The sequence below is a fragment of the Quercus lobata genome, chromosome 6, assembly GCF_001633185.2.
Source record: "Quercus lobata isolate SW786 chromosome 6, ValleyOak3.0 Primary Assembly, whole genome shotgun sequence".
Taxonomy (NCBI): Eukaryota; Viridiplantae; Streptophyta; class Magnoliopsida; order Fagales; family Fagaceae; genus Quercus; species Quercus lobata.
In genome coordinates, this window is record NC_044909.1 from 51,451,035 (window position 1) to 51,466,505 (window position 15,471).

General features: G+C 31.6%; 1 protein-coding gene across 1 annotated transcript; it reads right to left on the reverse strand.

Moving 5' to 3' along the window:
* Nucleotides 1-1,484: 1,484 nt before the first annotated feature.
* LOC115995286 (aspartyl protease family protein 1-like) lies at nucleotides 1,485-8,117 on the reverse strand. Its single transcript, XM_031119792.1, has 10 exons — nucleotides 7,599-8,117; nucleotides 7,343-7,487; nucleotides 4,450-4,688; nucleotides 3,277-3,501; nucleotides 3,020-3,158; nucleotides 2,860-2,933; nucleotides 2,688-2,775; nucleotides 2,550-2,607; nucleotides 1,915-1,986; nucleotides 1,485-1,807 (listed from the first exon to the last, which is right to left on the reverse strand). Exons 1-10 carry the CDS (start codon nucleotides 7,937-7,939, stop codon nucleotides 1,644-1,646), a joined length of 1,545 nt encoding a protein of 514 aa, XP_030975652.1. The 5' UTR covers nucleotides 7,940-8,117; the 3' UTR covers nucleotides 1,485-1,643.
* Between the last annotated feature and the right edge of the window lie 7,354 nt (nucleotides 8,118-15,471).

A 15,471-nucleotide genomic window follows, 5' to 3' on the forward strand; every position in this document is an offset into this window, starting at 1 on the left:
TTTGGATTGCACTTAATTTGACGTTTTGCGTTTACGTTTTCAGTTCCTTTTTTTTTTTTTTTTTTTTTTTTTTTTGAACAGTAAAATCACATGAATTTATTGTGTAGGAAACAAAAAAACACTGTTCATGCACTTTTCAAGGGTCTTATAATACTATTCACACATTTAAAAATTATTTTACTACAATATTTTCAGTTTTTAGTTTTCAGTTTCAGTAAAAATAAGTTCAATCCAAACGGACTCTAGATATAGAAATGCACACTATTTCATAGCTTTTTACTACAACTTTGATGTGATAGGTTATAAGTGGTTGTCTATTAGTTCTATATGAACCTACCATTTTTTTCCCATTACTCCTACTTTTCCAAATCACAATTATGGCAAAGAAGTTGTGGTACTAGATCCTCTCTAAAAGGAAAGAAAATTGGAGCGGGAGATACTACATGAGTGGAAAACTAATATTTAAGGTACAAAGTGTAATTAAGAGTATAATTTAAGGTGGTAAAATGTATTTTTTTCATTTGTTTTTAAGAGATATAGAAGAGGGGTAATTATGTCTTTTTATGTTATGCCATCCAAGATAATGGTAGAATTGATGGCATGGTGCAAACTGTAACATGAGTTATAGTTTAGGTGCTAATCATGTATTTTGAAAGTTTAGAATGCAAACTATAATTTTGGATATAGTGTAGGGTGAAAATATGTAATTTTTCCTAATTTAAATTGAGGAATCATATTAACCAAGAATTCCAAACCATGCAGGGCAGCAAACAAGTTGAAATTCAGCAAGGTAAAACTTGCATGGATTGAACAACATACTTTTAGACTTCAAACAAACCGGTGGAGTTGATCAGAGGCATTTCAAAGGTTAAGTTAATGGAAAGAAAAATATTAGAATAATGGAATTTAGAGTGCATTCCTTCATTTATGATTTAGATGGATATTTATAGGATTCTTTGAGTTATAGATTGTGATCAATGCCTTGTTTCTTTTAAAGGAACTTTGTTTAAGGTTAGGGATTCTCTACTACTAAGTTCAACACATTGCTGACCAAGGTCAGGGACCTTGCCCTTTGGGTGTTTGACAACATCGGTTTAAACTTTAAACTTTAAACAGATTGAGATATCGTGCAACACTAGTTTTCAATGGCTGAGATTAAGAGTTGAAAAAAAAAATTTCATTCTCAACAATTAAATAAAAAATGTTTAAAAAGTTAAAAGTGAAAATTTTTGTGAGAGGAATGAGAATAATTGCATTGAATCCTAATCCTGATTTGATCGTTCTTGTTCGGATACTAATCAGTGCTCTTAGTGTGTTTCCTGGTAGGGTGAAGTCGGGTCACCACATGGACCTGGTTTTGGGCCAAACCTACCAGGGCTGGATCTGGAAATGCTTATCTAACAACTCTCAATTAACAAAACCAAAAAAAAAAAAAAACTTATACGGACACACTCAAAATTTTGTACATGTACATAAAAATTATTATTGAAAATTATAGTTTTTTCAAACATTTAGTCCAAATGGATTCAAGTGGCAAGAAAATTAGCAAGCTATCAATGCTTCCAATTTCTTTTAAATTAACTTTAAATTAAGTACAAATAATGATACAAGGGTCAAGAAAGTCTAGCCAAATAAGAAGAAAATTAAACAATGGCAAAGAATGAAACTAGAAGCATCACGAGTGCGTAAGTCAAAGCCTTCAACTTGGGTGAATGACTAGATGGTGCTGTGGTTTTTGGATTGACAGCAAGAGCAGGAGATTGTGATTGGTTGGTAGGTGAAGTTTGCGAATTCGAATCATTGTAACCTGCGGGCACCAGGTCTCTTTATTGTCACATTAAGAATTCACTAGGAGAAGGAAAAATTGAATTGTATATTAAAATTCAATATAAAGAAAAAGATGAACTAACTCACAGTTAGATGCCTTCCAACCCAAAACCATCTTATCATGGTTGAAAACTATGCGATAACCAGTCATGAAGTTTTCTGGATGAAAATAAATTGATTCAAATTAGAAATGAAAAATTTTCAACTCAAACATGTTAAGATGCATAATGACTAAAAAAATAAATGGCACCAAGAAAGTCCAAGTAACGATTTTCTCAAAATGAAATTTGGTAATTCTAGCTTCTTCAATAAGGCCATGATTAAATGGAAACCATGTTTGTTATTTATTTTGCACTGCACATATATATCAATATATGATTTGAAATAACACAACCAACCATGACTAGCCTCCTGCTAAATAGGTTTTTTGGCATACTGTGTTTTAACCATACTGTGAAAAAATTGGTTTAGCTAGGAAGTGATCACTAAATTCTAAGGGTGAATATAGTAATGAATTTAAAATTTTAATTTCCCACATTTAACATACTTGTACACAAGATGATCCAAATTTGTAGATCTAACCTATATATATTCACCCAAAAGCTGCAATCACTCAAAATTTTGAAATGATTGAAAAACAGAAAGTTGAAACTTCCATCAATAGTATAAACTGGTTTTAAAATAAGGATAGTCATTGACTATATATATATACACACACTTACGTCCTATGATGTTTATGCCTTCACTTTTGAGAAGACCCAAGCAATAAAAATATCCAGCCTGCAGACCATAACATCAATTTCAGCATAACTCAACTACAAACAATTAATATGTTAAAGCACTAATAAGTGATACCACACCTGAGTAGAGAACAATACTGTTGGATCAGTGACAAAATATTGGTCTCCACCTTTCATTGTAAGATTCACTGTAGGTGTCGTATTTGCACTAAAAATAAAGTGGATCTAATTAGTGCTTTAGAGTTGTAAGGAGAAAACTAATACACAATAAGAATAAATTTTCTTCAAATACCTTAAATAATAACAGTATTCAAAGGGGATTTGGGAATTTGATGGATATCGTTTTTCTGTGACTTGAGAATTGAACTGCAAAGAAAAATAGATCATATACATTCATTTTTCATAAGATGAAGTTTCAGTGATGTATAAAACCTATCATTAAAATCACTTACACTCTCAGAAATAAATGTATAAGTTGGGTCGCTTAGATATGTATACGATGTACCAGAGTCAAATATTGCATTGAACTCCATCTGAGAAACATTCCCTCCTCCGATATTTATTTGAGTGATAGTTATGTTATAAGTAGGACTGGTAACAAGTTTCAAAGTGCAATTATGAGGTTCTGGTCAAAGATAATCTTATTGATAAACTAAATATTAAATAACCTTGTCATCAACATTTAAAATACTGAGAAGTTACAACTTACAATGATGGTTCAACAGTGAATGGTGTTGCTTTTTGGTCTGAGGTGCCATTATCTCCAAAATTTATTCTCCCAATTACATCAGATCCAAAACACATGGAAAAAGAATTTGGACCTAGCCCATTTCTTGCTAAGGTGCTCGGAACAGAAATGTTATTAAGACCAAGCCCAATTAGACCGTTTGGTGCTGCTCCCTCTAGAAAAATACCAGTCTCATTTGTACCACAACTGAAGCAAAATAAAAGGGTTGGATTACATGGGGTTAGCAAGAAGCAAATTCAATGAACTAGAAAAGATCTTACCAAGAGGCATTAACAAGAAGCAATTTTAACGAATTAGAAAGTAATGCTTGCCCACCAATGATGAGTTAAAAAAATTGATGACCATATTAAAGACATTAATTTTTTCTAGTGATCTCTCTGAACCCTCAAAAGTTGTTGATAGCATGAAAATTCCAAGCATAACTTGCCTTCATTATGGGAATTTTTAAAATTTTTTACATTAATTAATTCTATTTTCGCACAAAAGAGACTTTTATTGAATTAGTCAGCTCAAGGCCATAAAACACCTTTTTTTTTTTTTTTTTTTTTTTTTTTTTTTATATATATATATATATTTATATATATGTGAGTACACAACTCGCCATTAAGCAGTTTTTGTCCGCTTTGGGGAGCCAGTCCCTCACGGTTTTGTCCTCGGCCCCGAGTGTGGTCTTTTGGGATTTTCACCTTCTTTGAGGCTTGACACCCTTAGTCCCACATCGGTTGGAGAACCCTCCCACTCATGGTTTATAAGCTTCTGGAGCAACCATGAGTGTACCACTACTACACTACCACTACTACACTTTTTTTTTTTTTTTTTAAAGAAACAGGCCATAAAACACCTTGATAACCCTTACAAATCATTATACTTACTTGAGGGATTCTAAAAAAAAAAATACTTACTTGAGGAGGAAAAGAGCCTATACCAAACTCCAAATTTATCATCCAAATGATCTAATATATTTACCGAAATATCAACTGTACCATAAATTTTTGTCATTTTTAACTAACAATTATTTAATATCCAGTTTTTAAAAAAATTGATATTGGATATGATATAAAATCAATATGATTTTCACTTGAAAGAATATTTCTTCCAAAGATTTTGGTAGGAAAGCAATGAAAAATGACCTACCCAAGAGTAACTTGAGCATCAACAGCTTTTGATTGATCATCATCTGTAATTAAGTGCAAAAAATCCTCTACCAAAATTCCAGAAGTTGAAGTGTCATTTGAAACATAGGGATAACTATAAGCACAATCACTACTATTAGCTGAGAGACACTGATTTGGACTGCACAAGTAATTGCTACCACAAGGAACCTTTTTGCTTGTTGATGATGCATTAGGACTGTAGATGTTAAGGTTTAGTACCTGCTTGATAAGAGGATAAGTAAGTGTTGTTACATTTTGATATTAAAATGAGTAAATGGAATTTTGATTTTGATTGATTGAATTAGAAAAAAGTGTGACTTTCATGTGTTAATAAAGTTTGATTGGGGAGTTATTGTTTCGGTAAATTTTTTTTCCCCACATTAATAAAGAAAGAATTTGAATTAATTTATAATTGATGATGTTATAGGACTTTAAATAAGCGTTTGATGCAAGGAATGTGTCAATTCCACATATGTGCGCCTAAAGAGGTGGTGGGCGCCGTCTAAGTTTACCGCTCTAATGGACTATGAAGGGGGAGCAATAGCTTAATACGCCAAGTTAGGGAAATACCCCTTGGGGTTGGACTCCTCTTTTAGTACAAGAAAGGGCAATCTATTTATATCCTAGCAACCCTACCCCCAACGGGTGAAATACGATTTTTGGGGGGTGGCTAATTTAAACCCTTCAAGTAAAATAAGAATAACCCCTACTTTCAAAGTCCCTTTTTTACCATTAGCAAAAACTTGTTTCAATTGCATATCATAAGGAATTCAAATAGGGGGAGGTCGAGGTATTAGGTCATTATATCTTGGAGGAGAGAAGTTAATATATATAATTTTTTGTATGCAAATTGCATTTTTTATTTATTATTTTTTTACATTGATAGTTTGAGATTAGGGGATTTGAATCTAGAGTCTAGAATGTCTCTATTAAAAATATTAGAAAGTGTTAGGTAATTAAGCTACAAGATTTTTGACTAATTGCATATGGTTTAAATCTTCTAAGAGAGTGTAGGATTTCCATGCCTCATTAGAGACTATTTTGTCTCAATTACATTTACTCTTCTAATATAAAACTAATGTTTTATACTTTTACCAACAATTTTGAGGAGATTCAATAAAGCTAATTACTTAGAAGCCTAATCACAATATTGGAGATCCCAACAAACTCTTCTATTTAAAGCTAGTTCATTTTAATAAATGCAAAGGGACATGTGCTAACTATTTAAGAGCATTCACATCAGTATTTATAAAATATAAAAAAAACTCCACAATTTTGCTTAACCAACTCCTAAAATCTTCCACATCAATTTATATATATGATTGTGTAAAATCCATCCATGGCTACAATAATTATGTAAATTTACATTGGTATTATTTATTTTACATTTAATTTTTTTATTTTGTTCTTACGTATTCTGAAGATGAAGAAAAATAGTAAATGATAATTATTGTATGTGAAGAAAGAGAAATAATTAAAAAAAATTAAGAAAAATTGATATTTTAATGAAATAATGTTTAGAACAGATAATCTAATGTGGGTATTTTTGAAAAGTGGTTATGTGAAAAAAAAGAAAAAAAGAAAAAAAAAAAAGTAGATTCTTATGTTGCTCTACATGCAATATGATAGAACAATTGTTGGTATTATCTCTTGAATTGTGGATCATGTTGTTGTTGTTGTTGTTGTTGTTGTTGTTCCATTGTAAAGAAAATTGGGAAATTTTTATTGAGGAAATATGACATTGTAAGAGGCAAGTACAAGAAGTATATATGTAACTAATAATTTGTATCGCTTTCAAATGTTGGATGGCAAATCCATTTTTGTACCAAACTCAAGAGTTCTAAATGATTGTGGCAGGTATTAAGATTGGGGACAACATCACTATGGCCGATAATATTTACAAACTACCATTATTATAGAGAGAGTTCCGAATTCATCATAAACAAATAAGATATTTTTAAAGATATTGATCACTCGCATTTGCGTAGAGGGCAAAGTTCGAGGTCAATATAGACTTTAATGATATAATAGCGATATGGACATCTATCTAACCACTAAGTTGAAAATTATAACTTGCCTAAAGGTAATTTTCCTACACATGCTTAATTGAAACCAAAACAAAATTAAATTTTTTTCCTACTAATCAAATAAGAATCTCCTCCAATCAAGTATATAATTGGTTAAATTCTGTTATATATGATGCCTTTAATTTTAACCTATATAAACAAATTTGATTTTGGATTGTAGATCCATTTTGGTGCAATCATGGAAGGTAACATTTAGACATATTTTTCAAGAAGCTATCAATGTGTGAATGGTTTGGCACGTACATAGGTCAACTCAAATATGAAATTGTTTATGACATCTCTCTCTCTCTAAATTGAAAGAATTATAGTTAGTTTTCATGGTGGACCATATTATTTGTCCATAATTTCACTAAAAAACTCATATGTTTAAAATTGTTGAGTCAGTTTAACACATTTATTTAATTTTTTTTATCATAAACTGAATTAGCAATTTTAATCAGGTAAGATTTTTTTAGTGAAATAATAGATAAATGACGTAGTTCATTATGAAGACGGTATAATTTCCCGTTTATATTGGGCCATATTGGACTTTTCTAATTCTAGTGTTTGTATTTAAGTCTTTTTGAATTCTTTACCAAAGTACGTTTTATCTTCTTTACTTGTCATTCCCTTTCGTGCAAATTAAAATCAAAATAAAAAAACATAATTTATAGAAGAAAAAGAGATCACTATCACGCAATAAACAATTCTAGATAGGAGTTGAAGTGAATATTAAATTAAAAGATGAAAGTTCCACTACGATACCAAATTAAGCAAATAAAGTAAAAAAAAAAAATTATTACGTACCTGTCCAGATGGTGTCTCTAAGCCGGTTACGCAAGAATTGCTATTCGAACAATCGCAGGGTAGCCAGAACAAATCACTGCCTGTGTCCAATGCTACCAAATATGATAAACTCGGTGTCCCCACAGAAACATTAGCGTAATACAAACTGAAATACCAAACACCATTTTTAAAAAAAGTCAGTTTCCAGAAAATTAAGGAACATGAAGAACTCAAAAAAATTATTAAAATAAAAATAAAAATTATCATATATATATACCTTCCGAAATTGTTGAGGAAGATGGTCTCGTTTCCATCGGCGAAAGTGAGAGGCGCCGGTGGAGACTGGTTGTTACTGGCCGCGAGGTGGCGGCCCCGGATTATGTGGTCTCGTTGAGCCATAGCAACATAGTACTCTACGCTTCCTTTCTCTGGAAGCCCATCAAAACCCAGAATTTGCTTAACCGGATCGGAGAACCGGTGGTGGATGTCGAACCCAAATGATCCCAACCCATAACAGCTCCAGGAACTCAATCCCAGTAGCAACAATACCAGTAGTAGTATGTGTGATCCGGAAGTCAATGAATATGAACAAGTAGTAGAGGTGTAAGCACAAGCCATTGCTTAGTTAGCTTTTTTTTTAAGACTTGGGGTCTCGTAAACTTGAAGCATGAAATGAAGATTTTTGGTTTTATGTAGGGAGAGGAGGTTGTAACGTTCTCATCAGAAGATGGGGGGATATAGATAGTCGTTGTGAAAGAGAGAGAGAGAGAGAGAGAGAGAGAGAGATATCTATCGACGCCACGCCAGTAGGTGAAAGTCAAATGATCGTTGCGAGAGTGAGGTTTAAACCGCGGGTGTTTTATTTATATATTCAGCGGTCAAAGTGTGTGTGTTCTATTGGTGGGATGAAGTGTGAGTACCACGCGGATTTGGTTTTTGGGCCAAACCTGCTTGGGTTGGATTTGGAAATATTGCTCATCCAACAAATACTCAATTAATAAAACCGAACAATATCCCCATCATTAAAAAAGAAAAAAAAAGAACCAAAAAATACTTATATTGACACACTCAAAAAATTGTACATATAGCTCCCCCCTCCCAAAAAAAAATAAAAATAAAAATAAAAATTGTACATAATTATGATTGTTGAAACTATAGATTTTTCAAACATCTAGTCCAAATGAACCCAAATGCCAAGAAAATTTGCAAACTATTGATGGTTATAATTTCTTTTAAGTTTACTTTAAATTCAAAACAAATAATGATATAAGGGGTCCAAAAAGTCAAGCCAAATAAGAATAGTATCAAACAATGGTAAAGAATGTAGAGTTGTAAAAGAGTCGAACTTTGTTGAATAGTGCATGTTCAAGCTTGGCTTATCGGGAAAAGTCAAAAGCTTAAGTTTGGTTCGAGTTCATGACCGGTCTAAAAATAGTATTTGAGCTCAAACTCGTGGGAAAGCCAAAATGCTTGAGCTTGGCTTGGCTTGATTTGATTAATTAGTCAAGCCAAACTCAAACTTAATATCAAGCTTAAACTTGAGCTCAAGTCAAACTTTTGAACTTGTTATCTAAAAAAACTAGTCGCTAGCCCGTGCGGTGCATGAGAAAACTATTGTGTATAAAGATGTAAACAATTCTTTTTTTCTTCCTCTTTGATTGTACATTAGGATTCTAGTCTTTTAATTTTTTTTTATCCTTGATATGAAATATATGAAACATTAATTTACAAAATGAAAAATAAATCAATTTAGTTTAGATAAAGATAAATAAATAAATAAATCTTTCTATTTAAATATAGATTTGCAACACATGCAATAACTCTAAAATTGAAACCTAATTATTCAATTTGAAATTCAAATTCATCATGAACTATAAAATTCGTATCTTGAATATTCAACCATATATGAACATGACTTTTAATGCATCTACAATTTGAACGAAGTATCACTTTGTCTTACCAACGAAGATGATTCACTCCTTTAAGTCTTGCTTTATCAACCGGCCTGAACTAAAATAAAATAAAAATTATATAAATATATATATATATATACACACACACATATATATAAAAGACCATCAAACAAAAAAAGTTACATACTTACAGCTCTACACACAACCACCTTGAAGATTCAAGACAAAGTGACATTAACAAAACCTTACTAGTTGGAGTGAATGCTTCAAATCCTAAAAAGAATATTACTCTTGGTTCCTAAAATATATATGTATTAACCATCAACGTATTCATTATATTTTCAATAAGATATGTGTGTGTGTGTGTGTGTTAAGTTGTTAACCATCAAAATAACCAAAAATTGTTTACCAAATATCGGAGAAGCCATAATCTTGGTATCATCATTAGAGAGTGTATTAGTGTAGACTGTAGAACTTTCCATTTTCAATAAAAAAGAGTGTAACTCTAAACCCAATTTCGACTGACTATTTTGATAGAATCATAGAACACACTAATCAATATATACTGGCTTAGGTTAAAAGAGTTCTATCATACTACTACTACTACTACTACTTTTTTTTTTTTTTTTTGAGTCTATTAGGATTTAGGAATTCGACTTAGTCTTAGATTTTTTATTTTTATATTTTTATATTTAAATAATGCTGATGTATAAAAATGTGGGAGCTCTAAAAAAAGTCAAAGGTTAAGTCAAAGACTTCTGTTTATATATATATATATATAGAGAGAGAGAGAGAGAGAGAGAGAGAGAGAGAGAGAGAGAGAGAGAGAGAGAGAGAGAGATTATTAAGTACTGAGTATATGAGTTCAATTCCACTTGAAATTGTTTACCTAAGCATGATTTTAAGTAAAAGACTAAAAATTTCACCATTACATGTAAACACAAAATAATCAAAGTTATTACCAAACTGGGTCATGTCAAAGCATGTTTCGACGAAAGCCATTAATATAAAAAGAAAGATAATAAAAAAAGAAATGAGTAGACAAACATTTTAACTACCCTGAGGTTTGACTATAAATACATTCTTATATTCTAATTAATCAAGTTTACATACCTAATAGTTTCTTTAAAAAAATAAAATAAAATAAAAAAGAGTGTAAACTCTAATCATAGAACACACTAATCAATTCATATTGGCTTAGGTTAAAAGAGTCCTATTATACTATTACTACTTTTTTTTAATTCAAGTCTATCAGGGTCTGGGAATTCAAGTCCTATACTGACTTAGTCTCAGAATTTTTGTTATTTATTTATTTAAATAATGCTGATGTGTAAAAATGTGGAAGCTCTAAAAAAAGTCAAAGACTTCGGTTATATATATATATATATATTATTTTATCAAATGCTTAAATCTCTAAAATTAAGAAAAAAGAAAAAGAAAATAGTATACTCATTTTATCATGCATCTAGTTCTACTTATGATTAACCATTATTCAAATTACAAAATTAACATAATTAAATTTATTCATTCATCGTTCCTTGTCTATAGCTTCAAGAAATGTTCAAAATACAATTTTTACATTCACGTTAGATGGTGAAGAACTAGAAAAATACTTATTTGTAACTATTATAAATAAGAAAATACTAATATGTTTCATAACTTTATTTTAGATGATTGATAGTGAATGATCATATGTGGTCCACTTAATTAATTAATTAATTTTTAAATATAACTATAATCTAAAGTGGTAATTGGTCAATTTAGAGGGAAGGAAAAAATTAAGGTAATGGGTAGTGGTCCCATGTTAGCCATGTCATTATTAAGATATGCGTAATGAGTAGATTTAGCTAACACATATAAGTTTATAAATGAATCTACGCTTGAATTGTTTTGTATCAAGCCTAATAGCTCATGAGCTTGTTCGTGAACAAATTTTTTTGCTTGGACTTGCTTGTTTATTAAATGAGCTTAAAGGTCCGTTTGAGATTTGCCTATTTTGTTGAAACTGAAATTTTTTTGTTGAAAGTATTGTAGATAAAGGTAAAAGTTAGCTAAAATAGTACAGTGGGACCCATGAATAGTACCAAAAAGTGCAGTGGGACCCATAAATAGTAGCAAAAATATGCTGAACAGTAAAATAAGTTTAGCTAAAGTAATATTTAGTTTGAAGTCTTTTTGAAAGAGAACTAAACTTGCACTATTAAAAAACTAAAGCATGAATTGCAAATCATGTTTCGTTACAAGTTGTTAGTGTTATATAACTTACATTGACAAATTCCATGTGCCTATATAAGTTTCAACGAGGGCTGTTTCTGTGCAAGTAATTTAGGTAAAAGAAGATGTAATGAGCTACTTGAAGATGTTGAAGATCTAGAATCTTGCTCAAGCAATTATCAAAGTCAGAAACTTAATTCGCTAGATAGATTATGGGAACCAACAATCCTAGTTTACTCGAAGACTAATTGAATCTCAACTTTTACCTACTTTTGAATACGCAATGAGGCAAGAATTCACCGAGTGAAATGGTCCAATCTCAACTTGCATAAGAATTTTTTTTCTCACTCGCCCTCTAAAGTCTAAACCTTTTAGGAGGTTGTGATAAATTAAGTTAGAAAGAGGGGTGAAAAAGTCTCTACAAATTACGTAGTTGATTTGGCAAGCAATAAGAAATTTTTAATGATAATATGGGCAGGTTTATGTGTATGCAAAATTTTGGAAGGAGCTGTGGCATTGAGTTAGATTATTTATGTATAAATTGCACTTCGGCCAACGTACGTCAAAGACCAGCTCAGATCCCTCCTTGCGTATTGAAATGTAGGTTTGTTGGAACGCTAGAGTAAGTCACAAATGACGTGTGGAATAAAAACAGAGAACGTTGAATACAATTTTCACAAAATGACGTTATCAATAAGAGTTAGCGGACAAAGATCATTCTCTTGAAATGATGTATAGTTGTATACCCTTTTTGGATTTTCTAGAGCTGTAAATGAAAATCAAGTGTTTATTTTTGTGTCGTCTTGTGATGTACCCTTATGAATCTAAATCACTTGTAAGAAGTATTGGGTTATGTAGAGTCTAGTTTGTGTTTGATTTAGATTATGACCCAATTATCTGGCCTAAATAAAATTGTTACGGTTTTTTGTCCATTTTTTTTAGCCCATTGTGGATCTTCTGTGCAGGATATAAAGACTACTAATAAATATTAGGGTTTGTTGAGTTGATGAGAGAGAAATATTGTAATATTGCATCTTGTATTTTTTTTTTTCCTTGGAGATAGTAAATTACTGCAATTCCGTGGATATAGTCGAATTGCTGATCCACATGATTTCTTGGGAAAAAATTGGCTTTTTCCCTTTTTAAAAAAACAATCCAGCATTTTGCCCTCTTTCCCAAACTAATTAGGGAAATGCCCCTATTTTGAAACTCGATTTTCTCATAATCGAGTTAAGCCCTATAGTGACGTTTTTAAGGAGCCTATAGTGACGTTTTAAGCACCTATAGTGGTGTTTTGTAACTTGATCTCCATGAAGTCGAGTTATAGGTAAAAAAAAGAAAAAAATTTGCATGTAACTCGACTTTATGGAGATCGAGTTAAAAAACGCCGCTATAGGTTCTTAAAACGTCACTATAGACTCCTTAAAATGTCATTATAGACTCCTTAAAACGCCACTATAGGGCTCCAGAATTTTTTTTTTATAACTCAATTTTGAGAAAATTGAGTTTCAAAAGAAGGGCATTTCCCTAATTAGTTTGGGAAATTGGGCAAAATGTTAGATATTTTTTTTGAAAGGGGCATTTGCCCATTTTCTCCTGATTTCTTGTGTTGTGTGATTATCATATATGTGTGTTATTTTTCTATCTGTTTTTCGTCTCTCACAGATCTAGGAATTCTTGTATATTCCCAACAAGTTCTTCAAAAGAGTAGATTCCTTGCCAAAAAATACCATGGCGCACAAAATAAGTGATAGAATAAATTCGGGATGCGTGTGTGTGTGTGGAGAGAGAGAGGTTGAAGTTAAATTTAGTATTAATTTGTAACAATGTTATGTCATGATTTTTTATTAACTAAGTATTTTAATCAACTATTGGATTACATTGCTTTATTATATTCTTCTTACTTGCAAAATATCAAAATGATTGGAGATTAATAACTATCTCATTATAAAATATTTAAATTTGAAGAATTTTTAACTTTAAAATTTTATGCAAAACACAAGTTAGTGGATCAAGTAGTAAATATCATTTGCTTAACATGGCATTTGGCATACATGTGAAGAACAAAGAGAATATATAATCTAAGGCTGTGTTTGGTAACATGTAAAATATTTTCCGAGTGTAAAATATTCTCAGTTGAAAATATTTTACTAAAAGGAAAATATTTTTAGATGTTTGTTTGGATTCCAGAAAATACACTGGAAAAGTATTTTAGTTTTTGGTCGTGCATGTAAAAGCGTTTTTCCAGAAAATATTTTCCTATGTTTGGCCCCCAATGTAAAACATTTTATAGGAAAAATGTCAAAAAAATATACTTATAATACAATTGAGCATCTCAAAATACCTATACACATCGTATATGCACATCCATTAATTCCAATCACAAAAAATATTAACATATACACATCCAAGTTTTACATAAAAATTATAGAGGCACCCACATACAAAAATCAGAGATCAACACAACTTTCATGGTCATTCACCCAAGTTTAGATGTGCCATTTTATTAAGCTCATCATCGGGCAAGACTTGAGATGCCACTGCGTTTAGCATTCTTGCATTCAATTTTGCAGTCTTTATTGCATGGTTTCGCTGCTCAATTGCGATTTCCAATTGATATTTCAATAAATCGTATTTAACATCTCCTGTGTAGTAGGGGCTCTCTTCAGTTGAAGGAGTATTGGAACTTGAGTTGGAATGAGTAGAATATGTATTGGATGAAGAACCTTGTTGCACATTCCCACCATCAATTTGCCAAAACTTCATAAAAGCAACTTCTGTATCCATTTTATGCTTAAACGCCTTGTGATCTGCTCAAGAATATTGATGAACTTGGGCATGGGTTTTTTCCCATGTGTCCTACACACCAGGCACATGACCAACAAAAACAACATATGTCTTACCCTTTAGGTGGTCAATAGGATAAACAGTTTAAAAACCAAAATTGGCCTTATGACATACATATTTAGCATAGAAAATTATTTGACATACCATTCAATCAAATGTGTAAGCAAGAAGATGATATTTTCCAAAGCTAAAACCTCTTGCAATAGAAGACAGTGTAGACCCATTCAACATCATCTCAGCAAAGTCTCCACAATAATTGTTGTTAAACCATCCCAATTCATATAAATATTGTAACAAGCCCAATTCAAGAACAATGCTAAATTCAATTTACCAAAATATTCACAAGCTGCCATATACCTTCACAAACACTATTGTAGAAAACATTATGCACATATATTTTATATACAAATAAATATATAAATAAGTATAAACATATTTATATATCAATATATATATATATATATATATATAGTAGAGAGGGTATACCTTCGGGTTTGAGGGATGGGTTTCAGGTCATGGTGTTGGAATAACTTCGGGTTTGAGTGGTGGGTTTGAGGTCACAGTGTCAAGAGAGGGACAGATCGTGGGTTGGGATGCTGAAATCAAGGAGGGTTTAGCTGGGTGCATCGGTTACATGCAGTGCTTGATTTGGGCATGCTAATTGGAGATGGGTTTGAGCAAGACAAGGGAGCTAAGGTTGGTCAGGGAGAGAAGAAAATCCAAGGAAAAAAAGAGAAAAGAGAGGAAGAAAAGGAAATAGAGTACTTACTAGCGCGTGGAGGGGAATGAGGCGGCGCAATCTGACCAGATTTGGGTTTGGGTGGATCTCCGATTGTGACTTTCTCAAGCTTCTCTCTCTCTCTTTTCTGGTTTTCAGTCCATAAAACTTGGCTTGAAGGTAAATGGAATGTGTAAATGATTTTACAGTTGAAGGGGCTAAATTTAATGGTCAAAGGAAATGATTTTCAATTTGACTGAGTTTTACATGTGCTCTCAAACACAAATCAGGGTGTAAAATATTTTCCAAATTTCATTCTCACCCGAAACAAACACAACCTAAAGGTTGAATTCTCAAACTATTAAAATAATATAAAATTTTTTGTAGTGATAAAGAGTTACCTTTGACTTGAATCAAGTTACACTTGATGCAACCCATTCCAATGTTATACTAATCCA